General features: G+C 43.7%; 1 protein-coding gene across 8 annotated transcripts in view; it reads left to right on the top strand.

The window, feature by feature from the left end:
* Window positions 1-16,551, top strand: part of patj (PATJ crumbs cell polarity complex component) — a 191,767-nt gene that overhangs the window by 46,072 nt on the left and 129,144 nt on the right. For 7 of the 8 annotated variants that reach the window (XM_035775904.2, XM_035775920.2, XM_035775886.2 and 4 more), the window contains exons 19-28: window positions 1,179-1,388; window positions 1,762-1,884; window positions 3,785-4,141; window positions 4,398-4,561; window positions 8,712-8,774; window positions 9,005-9,076; window positions 13,889-14,003; window positions 14,239-14,301; window positions 15,362-15,472; window positions 15,873-15,932. In XM_035775904.2, the coding sequence (XP_035631797.1) occupies window positions 1,179-1,388; window positions 1,762-1,884; window positions 3,785-4,141; window positions 4,398-4,561; window positions 8,712-8,774; window positions 9,005-9,076; window positions 13,889-14,003; window positions 14,239-14,301; window positions 15,362-15,472; window positions 15,873-15,932 (1,338 nt within the window). The remainder of the gene's footprint in view (window positions 1-1,178; window positions 1,389-1,761; window positions 1,885-3,784; window positions 4,142-4,397; window positions 4,562-8,711; window positions 8,775-9,004; window positions 9,077-13,888; window positions 14,004-14,238; window positions 14,302-15,361; window positions 15,473-15,872; window positions 15,933-16,551) is intronic. The other variant, XM_035775912.2, reaches the window with a different exon arrangement.

Raw genomic sequence — 16,551 nt, 5'->3', positions numbered from 1 at the left:
TGCAGGTCATTCACTAGGTCCCCCCGTGTGGTTCTGGGATTTTTGCTCACCGTTCTTGTGATCATTTTGACCCCACGGGGTGAGATCTTGCATGGAGCCCCAGATCGAGGGAGGTTATCAGTGGTCTTGTATGTCTTCCATTTCCTAATAATTGCTCCCACAGTTGATTTCTTCAAACCAAGCTGCTTACCTATTGCAGATTCAGTCTTCCCAGCCTGGTGCAGGTCTACAATTTAGTTTTTTGACAGCTTTGACAGCCATAGTGGAGTTTGGAGTGTGACTGTTTGAGGTTGTGGACAGGTATCTTTTATACTGATAACAAGTTCAAACAGGTGCCATTAATACAGGTAATGAGTGGAGGACAGAGGAGCCTCTTAAAGAAGAAGTTACAGGTATGTGAGAGCCAGAAATCTTGCTTGTTTGTAGGTGACCAAATACTTATTTTCCACCATAATTTGCAAATAAATTCAATAAAATTCCTACAATGTGATTTCTGGATTTTTTTTCCTTCTCATTTTGTCTGTCATAATTGAAGTGTACCTATGATGAAAATTACAGGCCTCATCTTTTTAAGTGGGAGAACTTGCACAATTGGTGGCTGACTAAATATTTTTTTGCCCCACTGTATTAGACCGTATAGCTGGAAAAGCATAATCCACTGTGCTCAGCTGCATCATCGAAAAAATCAACAGCTTCTCCTCAGAACAGCACCGTTCACCTTATATGCTTTATTTGCTATGGACTGTTCAAGGACACGGCCAAAGTGCTTACTGTTAGCGAAGTAAAGTGACTCGTCAGAAACCTGTCACATTTTGAGTGAAAGATGGAGACATCTTTTCTGTAATTACCCTCTGCTGTTTCTCCACATCCACACACACACACTTCATTTGGCACAGGGGGCAGGAATCGTTGTAGTATACTTCAGCAGAATGGTTTTGTCCAACTCATCAGTTGCTTTAAATCTGTAAATGAGAAGCCAGCAAGACATTGCCCTTATGTGCTGTGTAAGTACATGTGAGTGTGTGTGTATATGTTAGTGTTTGCAGGCTTGCATATTACTGTGTGTTCATATGAGTGTGTTCATGTGTGTGTGTGTATGTCTCGCTCTCTCTCTTTCCCTCTTTCTCTCTACTCACTCACTCACACAATTTTCTCCTGGTCTGTGTCGCCCTCTGCAGGATCCTCTGGACGTTGCGCGCTCTGTCATCGTCATCCGCTCGCTGGTGCCCGGCGGCGTGGCAGAGTGCCATGGGGGCGTGCTCCCCGGGGACCAGCTGGTGTTTGTCAACGACACCTACCTGGACACGTGCACCCTGCCCCAGGCCGTGGAGGTGCTCAAGGCCGCCCCGCCTGGAACCGTCTACTTGGGCATCTGCAAGCCATTAGTGGTATGTACCGCGGTGATGTGTCGGGGACTGGATTTAAGTAGATTTGTTATGACAGGGATAATGCACATTAAACATTTCACACTTTTGTTGTTGACATTTATTTTCCCGTTTCCTTTTTGCTTTACTTTTTGTGTTCTTTTAAACTTGTGTTTTAAAAGATGTTGGTGCTTGATGCCACATATTAGTGAAGCTATTGACTTGGAATTTGGAATTTTACTTTTTTATTTATCCGTCTAGTTATCCAAAAGAAACATCTGTTGCAGGGGCGTGATGACCTGTTTTCAGCTCCGACAGTATATTGAGAGTGTGTAGTCTTATAGGAAATCCTGACCGTGTGTGAATGGTGCCCACCTGTATGTGTGTCTCCTTCAAGATGGAAGGAGCAGAGGAGAGGGGACATGGGGACCTGGCGCTCCGGGGGACAGAGGGACAGAGCACGGGCCGAGAGGAGAGTGTGTCCCTCTTGTTTACACACTCACTCCTGCCAGTTTCCAAGGTACTGTTGTAATAGCACCACGGTAGTATGTTTACATTACAGCACTTTTTTAAAAACATTACGCTCAAAGCTCTAATATCAGGATTATGATCACTACATAACAAACAGAAGGAAGTAACCCTGGCTAAGTACCCCTGGCTTAGCTTTGATAGGCTGCCACTAGTACTTGGGTATGCGAAAAAGAACGAGGCCCGGCCCTTCATTGCTCTTCGAAGCTGTTTGTCACACATCAGAAGGCTCTGATAGCAGTGATAAAACGGTCAGGTAGTCTTTTGACACCCGAGGTCACTACTGACCTGAGTGATGTTGGGTGTGTATTCGGTTGGATCGACACTACCGTTGAAAGGTTTTACAACACCTACTCATTCAAGCGTTTTTTCTTTTCTTTTTAAAAACTTTTCTACTTTGTAGAATAGTAGTGAAAACATCAACTATGAAATAACACATATGGAATCATGCGTAAAACAAATCAAAATATGTTTTGAGATTCTTCAAAGTAGCCACCCTTTGCCTCGATGACAGCTTCGCAGACTCTTTGCATTCTTTCAACCAGCTTCATGAGGTAGTCACCTGGAATGCATTTCAATTAACAGGTGTGCCTTCTTTCCTACTTAATGCGTTTGAGCCAATCACTTGTGTTGTGACAAGGTGGGGGGGGTATACAGAAGATGGTCTTTTACCAAATAGGGCTAAGAACGACTCAAATAAGCAAAGAGAAGCGACAGTCCATCATTACTTTAAGACATGAAGTCAATACGGATTTCAAGAACTTTCAAAGTTTCTTCAAGTGCAGTCGCAAAAACCATCAAGTGCTATGATGAAATTGGCTCTCATGAGGACCGCTGTAGAGGATAAGTTCATTAGAGTTACCAGCCTCAGAAATTGCAGCCCAAATAAATGCGTCAGAGTTCAAGAAGCAGACACATCTCAACATCAACTGTTCAGAGGAGACTGTGTGAATCAGGCCTTCATGGTCAAATTGCTGCTAAGAAATCACTACTAAAGGACACCAATAAGAAGAAGAGACTTGCTTGGGCCAAGAAACACGAGCAATGGACATTAGACTGGTGGAAATGTGTCTTTTGGTCTGGAATCCAAATTAGAATTATGCTTTTCATGTGACACTGTCTGTGATTGATTTAGAATTCAAGGCACACTTATCCAGCATGGTTACCACAGCATTCTGTAGCTATTTGACCAAGAAGGAGAGTGATTGAGTGCTGCATCAGATGACCTGGCCTCCACAATCCCCCTACCTCAACCCAATTGAGATGGTTTGGGATGAGTTCGGACCGCAGAGTGAAGGAAAATCAGCCAACAAGTGCTCAGCATATGTGGGAACTCCTTCAAGACTGTTGGAAAAGCATTCCAGGTGAAGCTGGTTGAGAGAATGCTAAGTGTGTGCAAAGCTGTCATCAAGGCAAAGGGTGGCTATTTGAATCTCAAATATAAAATATATTTTGATTTGTTTCATTATTGGTTACTACATGATTCCAAATGTGTTATTTCATAGTTTTGATGTCTTCACTATTATTCTACAATGTAGAAAATAGTACAAATAAAGAAAACCCCTTGAATGAGTAGGTATTCTAAAATGTTTAGTGGTAGTGTAGATCTATGCAGTGGTTGGTCAAACAGGTTGTTCTTGAAGCATCTTTTGTAACCACTTAATACCACCTTCACCCTTCTATTCCTTAAAGACTTTGCCCAATTCAATCTTTTGCAGTTGAATTGAAATCCCACTGTTAACTTGTATCATAGATATGAAAAACATCACACCCGCATGCTTTCCCTCTTGCTAACATTGTCATTGGATATTGACACGCGTGTGTGTGCGTGTGCGTGCGTGTGCGTGCGTGCGTGCGTGCGTGCGTGTGTGTGTGTGTGTGTGTGTGTCCAGGGCTTTGCTGATGGCTCCATCCTCCCGGAGGATCTTGGCCAGGAAGAGGACGAACCCGAGCTGATCCTGGACGGTAGCTTCCCTCGCTACACCTCACCTTTGACCCCTGCCTTGACCCTTAACCCCACCCCCACATTGACCACTAGGAGCCTTAACCCCACCCCCGCTCCCACCTTGACGCCCAGCCCAAATGGAGAGGAGAGGGAGATGGCTGTGGATGATGAAGAGGAGGATGGAGTGGAGGATAGGGAGGGGCAGGTGGTGGACCCCTACCCCAGAAAACCCCCACCTTCGTGGGCGAGAGACAACGGAGGCCCCTTCCCGCCGGCCTCTGTCCACTCTGGAGCTCAGGAAAAGGTGAGTGCGCCACTGTGTTGTGCGCTGGCAAGTCAGGCGAGAGATGCCTGGCTTCCACCTCTAGATCTATGCCAACAAGGTACTGCTGTAACACACCTGACTCCACTCATCTCATGCAGTCTTCAAGACCATCTTACTGTTGAATCAGTATTATATTCCGAAGTAAAATGCTTCACATCACAGTGCGTCCCTTTTATTATTTAGGTAAGTGTGTCTGGGGACAGGATAATATCATTTAGTCTTGCCCTCCTAACAGGTGGAGGAGATGTCCAATCCAGACCTGCAGCCCAGAGCCCTTCTTGACCAGCTCTCTCTGGGTCAGTCTGTGGACTCCTGGGTGGAGACGGGTGGGGACAGTGAGGCAGACTCAGACTCCAGGAACGGAGGATCAGAACTCACCCTGACTGACACGGACACCGAGTCAGTACCCCTCTCTCACTCACTCTCACTCACGTTCACTCTCACTCTCTCGTTCCAACACGTATTTACCCACAACAATTGATTTCTACAAAAATGTGGGTGTGAAGTTGAACCAATACTGCGGGTGTTTCCAAAAATACCAGAAATAATATAATTTCATAATAATAATAATAATCTGCGCCAATTAGACACTTCAGTAAACTGCCTTTACATGTATCTTTGAGGTAATCGATTAGTTTACTTTCTTTTCATCTACTGATAAATTGGTCTGCAGATCCTGGCTCTTTAGTGGGCTTAGTGCCCCCTCTGCTGGTGAACAGGGCGTATGGCTTGCAATGACTCCAGTGATACTTCCTTATACATAAAAAAAATAAAAATAACTAGGCAAGGCCGTTAAGAACAAAACCCTCCTCTAAACCGGACGACACTGGGCCAATTGTGCGCAGCCCTGTGGGACACAGCCCAGGATCAAACCAGGGTCTGTAGTGACGCCTCTAGCACTGAGATGCAGTGCCTTAGACCGCGGCGCCACTCTGGAGGACAGTCATGATTCAATCATGCATGCATCTGAGCCATGATCAAGATAAGAATACAGAATATCCTGAATGCAGAATAGGAGATGGTTTCCTACACCAGATTTCTTTTAAATGTGTGTGTAGCCGATGTGAAATGGCTAGGTAGTTTAGCGATGCACGCTTGTACCGGTCAATCTATGCCGTCACCTTCTCCGAGACCTTGAATTAGTTGTTTCACTTGCTTTTGTGGAGTGACCGGTAACAATGCTTTGTTGGTGCTGGTTGCCAATGTGTTCAGGAGGTCCCTGGTTCCAGCCTGGGGTGGGTCTAGGAGTGGGACCTTTGCTAACTTATTTTTCTATTTTCCGGGTCCCTCTTCGGGGGACAAAAATAAACGTTGATTTTACAGCTTTTTCTTTTGTTACATGTACATTCTAGACACATTTTTAAGTACATGGACCTTTTATTATTGGTATACATTTTACATAGCAAGAATAAAGTCATTTGATATACAGTGCCTTCGGGAAGTATTCAGACCCTTGACTTTTTCCACATTTTCTTACATTACAGCCTTATTCTAAAATGGATTAAATATAAACATTTTCTCAGCAATCTACACACAATACCCCACAATGAAAAAGCAAAAAAAGGGGATTTGAATTCTTTCCTAATGTATTAAAAACAAAAAACATACCTTATTTCCATAAGTATTCATGTGAGACTTGAAATTGGGCTCAGGGGCATCTTGTTTCCACTGATCATTCTTGAGATGTTTCTACAACTTGGTGGTGGTATATTCAATTGATTGGACATGATTTGGAGAGGTGCACACCTGTCTATAGAAGGTCCCACATTTGACAGTGCATGTCAGAGCAAAAACCAAGCCTTGAGGCTGAAGGAATTGTCTGTAGAGCTCCAAGACAGGATTGTGTTAAGGCACAGATCTGGGGAAGGGTACCAAAACATTTTTTCAGCATTGAAAGTCCACAAGAATGTAGTGGCCTCCATCATTCTACAATCAAAGAAGTTTGGAACCTCAAACTCTTCCTAGTGCTGGCCACCTGGCCAAACTGAGCAATCGGGGAAGAAGGGCATTGGTCAGGGAGGTGACCAAGAACCTGATGGTCACTCTGACAGAGCTCCAGAGTTCCTCTGTGGAGATGGGAGAACCTTCCAGAAGGACCGCCATCTCTGCAGGACTCCAGCAATCAGGCCTTTATGGTAGTGGTCAGACAGAGGACACTCCTCAGTAAAAGGCTCATGACAACCCGCTTAGTTTGCCAAAATCAAATCAAATTTTATTAGTCACATACACATATTTAGCAGATGTTATTGCGGGTGTAGTGTAATGCTTGTTTTCCTAGTTCCAGCAGTGCAGTAGTAGGAAGGTTCACCTTCCAACAGGACAACGACCCTAAGCACACAGCCAAGACAACACAGGAGTGGCTTCAGGACAAGTCTCTGAATGTCCTTGAGTGGCCCTTCCAGAGCCCGGACTTGAACCCGATCGAATATCTCTGGAGAGACCTGAAAATAGCTGTGCAGTGACGCTCTCCATCCAACCTGACAGAGCTTGAGAGTCTCTGCAGAGAAGAATGGGAGAAACTCCCCAAATACAGATGTGCCAAGCTTGTGGTGTCATACCCAAGAAGACTTGAGGCTGTAATCGCTGCCAAAGGTGCTTCAACAAAGTACTGATAAAAGAATCTGAATACGTATGTAAATATCATATTTCCATTTATTTTTTATACATTTGCAAACAAGTTCCAAAAACCTGTTTTTGCTTTGTCATTATGGGGTGTTGTGTGTAGATAGCGGGAAAAAGCTGTAACGTAACAAAATGTGCAAACGGTCAAGGCGTCTGAATACCTTCTGAATGCACCGTAGCTGTTCCATAATACAGTATATGCACTGCTAAACATTCTGTATCTGCAACTGACTCTATGTAAACCTCCAATTGTCTTCCGATATCCTTCCCGCGAAATCATCCCCCATCCCAAAGACTGTTGTCCCCGACGAAACACAAAACAAATGGTAAAGCAAAAAAAAAGACATAGATATAGAGGAATAAATTAGATAGTACTGAGGACACACTAAGACGGGGAAAATAAACAGATGCCCATAAACCCGGTGGCTAACAGTTACATGTGCGCTTCTTTGGGTTTCTCGGACCAGGATTGGGAAATGCTGGGATAGGAAAAATCGGGGACACCAAATTTGCATTCAGCTGTACAGCCCTTACAAATCAGACACACATTCTTCTGAACCTTTACTTATGAATTTGTTCCACCTTTTTAGGTGCAAACTTTCCACAGTAGTCGAGCTTTGGCCCGACACGTCACGAGGTTTCTAACACTACATAAAAACCAGAATACATTTGTGGTTTGGTCTCCGCAAAGCGTTCGCAACCACAAAGCCCTTTCAAATCCCTCTCAGCCTAATTTCACAGTGCAGGATCAAGTACGAAGCCGATATCGCGGTCTTGAGCAGTTCCTTTTTTCATTTCTTTCCTCGTCCGATTTTCTATTAAACCAAAAAGAGCCCAAAGGAAGTTTGACTTCTCCTCACACCCATAACAGCCTCATTCATACACAGACGGGTTTTTGACTGCATCTCTTGCCGGGCGAGATGAATATCGAATTAATTAATCAGCATTTATCAGCCGATACAATATGTATTGCGAGTCTCACAATTCCTATATGCATTTCGATTTGATACTGTGATTTGATGTTAAAAGCATATTGCTCAGTATATCTGCTGCAGAAAGATGAGAGCGCATGAAAAAAAAATAGTTTTGAACTTTTTTTAACCTTTATTTAACCAGGCAAGTCAGTTAAGAACATATTCTTATTTTCAATGACGGCCTGGGAACAGTGGGTTAAATGCCTGTTCAGGGGCAGAACGACAGATTTGTACCTTGTCAGCTCGGGGGTTTGAACTCGCAACCTTCCGGTTACTAGTCCAATGCTCTAACCACTAGGCTACGCTTCTATTTCTAAAGATTGAGGCCAGTGCTACCGTTTGCTATGTCACATGGGCAATTCCACTTTGTATCTGCACAGTTCTTCCTCTAAATGTGTTTTTGTCAACTTTTCTGTGGAAATTGTTCAAAGTAGTCATTGTGCATCGAGTTCTATGGGCTGTTCAACTTTTAAGTCCACTTTTTTCCCCCCACATTTTTTAAAAGGGATTCTTCATGATTTTGTATTTCGCCAGAGTCAGACGGTGGATAAAAAATGTTTTATGTCTCTGCGTGCAGTTTGAAGGAAGCTGTTAACTGGCGTCAGCGCAATGACTGGAAGTGTGCATTGGCACGCAAAACTTCCTGACTTCCTTCATACTGGACGCAGAGACATAAAAATGATATGCACGGGTTCACCTGTCTCTAGGGAAGTAGACAACGGGCTTAAATGACAACATTCCGAAGTATCCCTTTTGAAGTGAAAACTGTCTCGCAGCATAATTCCATTACCGTGGAATTGCCCATATCCTAATGCGCTACATACGGTATCTTACTCATATGCACACCTACAACTTCAAAACGTAAAATAACAATATATTGCGTTAAACTACACATTTCTGGGTCAATATAATGATTGATTGATCGACCTAATGGTTCATTTGGTCTCCTGTAGCTCGGTGCGTTTGGTTGACACGGAGAGGAGGAAGAGGAGGGGCCAGGGTGGAGGACAACACAGGTAGGAGAACACAGCACATCTGTAGAGCCAGATTAAATTCCATTCATTCACATTCTACATTCACCCTCTGTTTTTTCTTGAAACCTTTATTGTATGTAATGTATGCCGTTCGAGGTTAAGAGACTTGCAGTGGTCAGCGGGAAGCAGGCGGCGTGCAGATACAGGAAAATAGAACATACGGGGGACAACAGAGTTAGTGGTCGACAACATTTTGCGTGTTTTGCTCTTAGTGATCTACCTGAGAGAGAGGAAGGAGAGGGAGAGGAAACCCCTGCGTTCAGCCACTGGGGACCCCCACGCAGGTGAGTGTCTCTGCTGTGTTACAGACCGTCTTTTCAATGAGAACCTGGGCAGATGCTCTTTAGCAGAGGCGTAACGGTTCACTTAAAATGGGTAGTTTTGGATCATGGGTGCGCCTGATTTTGGACGAGCAGAATTGGAAACCGTGCTGTATTCACCAATATTGTCACACCTGTGTCGATCTCCCCTCAGCAATGTAGAATGAACTGTGACTGGACGAAATCCTGCGTCTGTGTCATTATTATGGATTATAAAATGCCGCTAGTTTGGGGTTTCTGCCTGCATTATCTTGGAAACCCATAACTAAAATATCCTGTAATTACGTCAGATGCTTAAGTTCACAAGGGAGACGCATTAGAAAAGATACTAAGAAGCCAGAAGCAGAGCGGTAGACCCCCCCTCCCCTCTTTGCAAGTCCCTCACAAGCCTATGGGCCAAATGATAATGTGAGGTTGTCCAATATCGTGGATATCGTCTTAGGTAAATTAGGTGATGAAGACATGCCGTTTACCTGTGACTATATTTAAGATCTAGCATTGTCTGTTATGCCTTATTTCTTGTGGTAGATGATCAATTCAAATCAGAAGCACATATAGGTCATTATCAATAAAACCTCACAATACGCTGCAAAGCATTTGATTTGGCTGCTGGGGGACCAGCTTCTCTAAAAACCACTGACAACTAACTACGTGCCGTTTTCAAAGGATTGTCCGATTTTTATTCCATGCAAAACAATTGTGACCATTTTAGGTCCATCAGTTATACAGCATGTAACTCTGTTTTTCATGATCAGTAAACATCAATTGGTCATTTATTTTCAGATACGTGATGGTAGCCTATCCATTTGGCATATGGCATGTAGCTAGCCAGCTAAGCAAACAGCATGTCATTTAGCTTTTGATAAGAGTTTCTCGGCAAGTCCTCGTCCTGGTGAAGTTTTCAGTCGGAATACTGTCATCACCACTAATATACTGTTGGTCCCATGTTTCATGAGCTCAAATAAAAGATCCCAGAAATGTTCCATTTGCACAAAATGCTTATTTCTCTCAAATTGTGTGCACATTTCTCCTTTGCCAAGATAATCCATTCACCTGACAGGTGTGGCATATCAACAAGCTGATTTCAACAGCATGATAATTACACAGGTGCACCTTGTGCTGGGGACAATAAAAGGCCACTCTCAAATGTGCAGTTTTGTCACATAACACAATTCTACAGATGTCTCAAGTTGAGTGAGCATGGCATTGGCATGCTGACTGCAGGAATGTTCACCAGAGCATTGAATGTTAATTTCTCTACCAACGTACTTTTAGAGAATTTGGCACTATGTCAAACTGGCGTCGCAACCGCAGACCACGTGTAACCACACCAGCCCAGGACCTCCTGCTTCTTCACATGTGCGATTGTCTGAGACTAGCCACCCGGACAGCTGATGATACTGTGTGTAAAAAAATAATAATTTAAAAGCGTGTGGGGAAAAATGAATTCTGATTGACTGAGCCTTGCTCTCCAATTGACTGATTTTCTTATATGAACTGTAAAGCCATCTAGTTTATTATCTCCTGGAAGTTAGTTTAACTAGCCATATTGAAGTGATCTGTTATTAGGGAGCTACCCAATTTGACATAGTCCAAGCAATCGTGATGAAACACTCTTTAAAAACAATATTGAAAAGGGAATAACGTTAACCAACTTTGCTAGGTAGGCCTACATTGGTTGGAGAACAAAAGTACATTAGGTCTAGTACTAGGATTGGACAACTGTATAAAGTTTCTACCGGTAGCTTGCAAAGTAAACGCTGTCAACTAATAGTACATCGGCAAATGCGTCCTAATGTTGCTTGACAGGCAGAGCCCACAAAGTATGAGAAATTAGCCTAAACCGCTCAAACTTGTCAGGTATAGGTAACTTTTATTTTCTATCACTCAAATATCCAATTAATGGATGCCAATATTTGAGCAGTATGGTCAGACTACTTGAATACCACTACAGGTAAATCAGCAATTGGCCACCAGGTGTCACAAAAGCAAATAAACGGATATTCCACACAAAGTCTAATAACCGTTTCCAAAATGTCTACACATAATAAGCATTTTCCATACAATTTATAATTCAACCATAAATCATCAAAACTAAGTGTTGGTACATTTAGCTCTTCTTATATACATAATAGGGTAACACTTTTACATGACGCCGTGTCATAACACGTGATTTCACAGTCATAACCATGTCATATGTCGTAACGGGTCATATAACCTTGTTATAAAATGGTCATGACACCATCATGATCCATATATGTAGACTATCCTGTCACACAGTGCCATATTTTATGGCTGGTTACGACCCCTCCATAAGTGTCAATTCATATTTGTTCAAGTTAAGTTTCCTTTCGTTTCTCAATTCCTTTTGTTGTGGTAATGAATTGTTTAGTCATGTTTTTTTTCTCATCCTATTTTAAACCACTTGTAGAAAATACGCTGTACGACACTGTCATGACGCGTTACGACCATCCTGTGTCACTTTACTTGGACTAAGTACAGTTGATGACTGTCAAGAAGCATTATGAACATCATATTCATATAAGGCAGATAGGCCTATCACATACACGCCCTCATGTCAGTCATCAGTCCTGCTCCTGAAATCTGCTCCTGCATTCATCCTCCCAAAAATGGATGTATTTAACATGAACATACTGTTGACAAGTAGGCTACGTTGTAATGGAATGTTTTGCCTTGTGTGGTAGGTTTTGTGTGGTTTTGACACTCTTGTGTAGGTGTCATAACCAGCCATAACATGACACAAAATATGTCACAGGTCTAAATATAATGGTCATGACCCCATATTATGACAGGTTGTCAGCTGTTATGACGTGCTTATGACGCCTATATTATGACAGGTTGTCAGCTGTTATGACGTGCTTATGACCCCCATATTATGACAGGTTGTCAGCTGTTATGATGTGCTTATGACCCCCATATTATGACAGGTTGTCAGCTGTTATGATGTGGTTATGACCCCCATATTATGACAGGTTGTCAGCTGTTATGATGTGGTTATGACCCCCATATTATGACAGGTTGTCAGCTGTTATGATGTGGTTATGACCCCCATATTATGACAGGTTGTCAGCTGTTATGACGTGCTTATGACCCCCATATTATGACAGGTTGTCAGCTGTTATTATGTGGTTATGACCCCCATATTATGACAGGTTTTCAGCTGTGATGTGGTTATGACCCCCATATTATGACAGGTTTTCAGCTGTTATGACGTGGTTATGACCCCCATATTATGACAGGTTGTCAGCTGTTATGATGTGGTTATGACCCCATATTATGGCAGGTTGTCAGCTGTTATGACGTGGTTATGACCCCCATATTATGACAGGTTGTCAGCTGTTATGACGTGCTTATGACCCCCATATTATGACAGGTTGTCAGCTGTTATGATGTGGTTATGACCCCCATATTATGACAGGTTTTCAGCTGTTATGACGTGGTTATGACCCCCATATTATGACAGGTTGTCAGCTGTTATGATGTATGACCCCATATTATGGCAGGTTGTCAGCTGTTATGACGTGGTTATGACCCCCATATTATGACAGGTTGTCAGCTGTTATGATGTGCTTATGACCCCCATATTATGACAGGTTGTCAGCTGTTATGATGTGGTTATGACCCCCATATTATGACAGGTTTTCAGCTGTTATGATGTGGTTATGACCCCATATTATGACAGGTTGTCAGCTGTTATGTGGTTATGACCCCATATTATGACAGGTTGTCAGCTGTTATGATGTGGTTATGACCCCCATATTATGACAGGTTGTCAGCTGTTATGATGTGGTTATGACCCCCATATTATGGCAGGTTGTCAGCTGTTATGACGTGCTTATGACCCCCATATTATGACAGGTTGTCAGCTGTTATTATGTGGTTATGACCCCCATATTATGACAGGTTTTCAGCTGTTATGATGTGGTTATGACCCCCATATTATGACAGGTTGTCAGCTGTTATGATGTGGTTATGACCCCCATATTATGACAGGTTGTCAGCTGTTATGATGTGGTTATGACCCCCATATTATGACAGGTTGTCAGCTGTTATGATGTGGTTATGACCCCCATATTATGACAGGTTGTCAGCTGTTATGATGTGGTTATGACCCCCATATTATGACAGGTTGTCAGCTGTTATGATGTGGTTATGACCCCCATATTATGACAGGTTGTCAGCTGTTATGATGTGGTTATGACCCCCATATTATGACAGGTTGTCAGCTGTTATGATGTGCTTATGACCCCCATATTATGACAGGTTGTCAGCTGTTATGATGTGGTTATGACCCCCCCCCCCAACCAGACAGTGGGGCTCGCCATTCATCAAAATGGAAGAACACTGAAGATCTATTCGAATCCTCAGTTTATAAAGGAGGTAGCTTGACTGGTGACGCTATCTATTTAGACTGGCGCTCACACGCAAACAACTCTGAGAACAAATGTTACAGCTTACTTATTGAAACTAGTATGTGATTTATATCACAGTTAAAGGAGAAGTCAAACTCAAGGTCTCTAGTAGGGTACCTCCGTGTGTGTGTACCGTGTACGCCTCTTCCATGGAGAATTCTTGCCACTTGACTCAAACCTATTAAATGGCCTTTTCTTCTTTTGTTTTTTGTACAAAATGAATGTAGGCAAGGTTGCCCGAGTAATCGAGATCACAGGCTTGGTGTGTTTGTGTGCATAGGCTTGTATTTGTGTGTGCTTGCCCTCAATTGTTTGTGTACTTACTGTGCCCACGTGCTTCAAGGGTGGAGGTGTGGCAGGAGGAGGGAGAGTCCCTTGGCATAAGCATTGTGGGCGGGCACAGCGTCATCAAGAGACTGAAGAATGGAGAGGAACTCAAGGGCATCTTCATCAAACAGGTGACGCCGTTCTCCCCACCTCTCTCCCACCCCCTTTTTTTAAGCCTAAAGCTAGTCAGTGATTTGTGAAGCTGTGTAACAAAAGAATAATGGGAACCCTCTGTGTTTAAAAAAATAAATAAAAATGTAATCCCAGAATGTAGCTTGACGTCGGTGTACTGATGCAGATATTTATTTTTAACTTGTCTCCTTGTATGTTTTGGAGAAAACATTTATGAATGAATTAAATGAACAGGTACTGCCGGAGAGCCCAGCGGGACGCACTTGCGTGCTGAAGACCGGAGACAAGATATTGCAGGTGAGGAGGGGAGAACACTATGACAGCGCTAAAGCAGTGACACTGCAATGATACAGGAAAGCTAATTCAACACTGTAGCAACGGTAGTGGAACATCACATGTCAATGCTACAGAAATGTAAATGAGGCGTCACAGCGATTCCGGACAGGTTGGTGTGACCTCTGTTTGTATCCTTCTCGCTCTCTCCCTCTGTCTCTGTCGTGATCTTTCTCTTTCTCTCTGTCGTGGTCTTTCTCTTTCTCTCTGTCGTGGTCTTTCTCTTTCTCTCTGTCGTGGTCTTTCTCTTTCTCTCTGTCGTGGTCTTTCTCTTTCTCTCTGTCGTGGTCTTTCTCTTTCTCTCTGTCCGTGGTCTTTCTCTTTCTCTCTGTCCGTGGTCTTTCTCTTTCTCTCTGTCCGTGGTCTTTCTCTTTCTCTCTGTCCGTGGTCTTTCTCTTTCTCTCTGTCCGTGGTCTTTCTCTTTCTCTCTGTCGTGGTCTTTCTCTTTCTCTCTGTCGTGGTCTTTCGCTTTATCTCTGTCGTGGTCTTTCGCTTTATCTCTGTCGTGGTCTTTCGCTTTCTCTCTGTCGTGGTCTTTCTCTTTCTCTCTGTCCGTGGTCTTTCTCTTTCTCTCTGTCCGTGGTCTTTCTCTTTCTCTCTGTCCGTGGTCTTTCTCTTTCTCTCTGTCCGTGGTCTTTCTCCTTCTCTCTGTCCGTGGTCTTTCTCTTTCTCTCTGTCCGTGGTCTTTCTCTTTCTCTCTGTCCGTGGTCTTTCTCTTTCTCTCTGTCCGTGGTCTTTCTCTTTCTCTCTGTCCGTGGTCTTTCTCTTTCTCTCTGTCCGTGGTCTTTCTCTTTCTCTCTCTGTCATGGTCGCTCTCTCTCTCTCTCTCTCTCTGTCCGTGGTCGCTCTCTGTCCGTGGTCTCTCTCTCTCTGTGTCGTGGTCTCTCTCTCTCTTCCACTTTCCATCTATTTCCTCTCACCCCTCTTTATCTCATGCTTTCCCTTTTTTATTTCTATGTTATCTGTCCTTCCTTCTCCCTCTCTCCTCCTTCTCCCCCCCTCTGTGTGTGCGTGCATGTGTCAGGTATCAGGTGTGGACCTCCAGAATGCCAGCCATGAGGATGCGGTCCAGGCCATCAAGGCAGCTCCCAGTCCCGTGGTCTTCATCGTCCAGAGCCTCACTGCCACGCCGCGGGTAAACACACCACACACACACACACACACACGTCTGTGTGCACCCACATAGGTATGCACGCACACACAGGAGCACAACCCAAAATATATACTTTATGTCCCTCTGATGCTCAGTTGGTTGTCTTTTGGAAAGGCAGAGGTACCCATGCCCCCTTCTTTGCCTTAGAGAATTGGTTTGGTGGCGCTCACCAAGTTTCTTCTCCCTCTCTTGTAGGTTATACTTTCTGGCAGAATGTCTGGTAGTTGGTTTGTTATTTCGGGCTGGTGCTTGGTGTCTGTTATCTAAGCATGAATGGAGTTTGACTCTCTTTCTTTGTGCCTGTGTGTTTGTGTGTGTGTGTGTGTGTGTGTGTGCGTGCGTGCGTGCGCGCACCTATGCCTGCATGTCTTTCTCTTTCCAGCCTGTCTCGCTAACCGCGCCCAGTTACAACAAACACAAGGCAAAGAGGAGAGTCATGCCGGTAAGCAGCCCCCACTTTCTGACAAAGTTTTTCTGGTGGTGGAAATGTGGCGGGCTTGGTTATAACTTCTGAAGTAGGTTTTATAACACATTTCCATTTAAGTTGTCTGTCCCTTTATGTTACCAGGACATAGAAACCCTCAACTCTGTCGTTTGTGTGTGTGTGAGACCCATTTCTGGAATTACAATTATTATAATTTTTTACTGTTGATGTCTTTGCTTTAGCAACAGTGGCCTTGTCATTCATGCTAATAAAGTTTGAGGTCGAGAGGAGGAGGAGAGTTTCGACACTGCGACCCAGCTTCAGGAAATGCCTGATCTCAATCGAGAGCCAATCAAGTCTCATCACTCTATAAGTGCCCGAGTGAGACGAGCTTGATTACGACACTGTCAGCCGGCAATGAATTGAAACCTTAATCATTTGGCATTAACAGACCCAGCTTTGATTTCTATTAGCGTCACGTCCGTCTCTGGAGGACGAAGGACTGTTAAACACAACGAGGAAGGCGTTTTAATTATATCCAGATACTCTGATTACGTTCTTTACTCCTGTGTCCCAAGTCCAACTGTGGACTACCGTGTGTATCTCCCTCTGGATAATGTGGGAGGAGAGGAAGTGT

Source organism: Oncorhynchus keta, chromosome 1 (genome assembly GCF_023373465.1).
Source record: "Oncorhynchus keta strain PuntledgeMale-10-30-2019 chromosome 1, Oket_V2, whole genome shotgun sequence".
NCBI lineage: Eukaryota > Metazoa > Chordata > Actinopteri > Salmoniformes > Salmonidae > Oncorhynchus > Oncorhynchus keta.
Note: the sequence above shows the minus strand (reverse complement) of the source record. Positions and strands in the feature narration are given on the sequence as shown.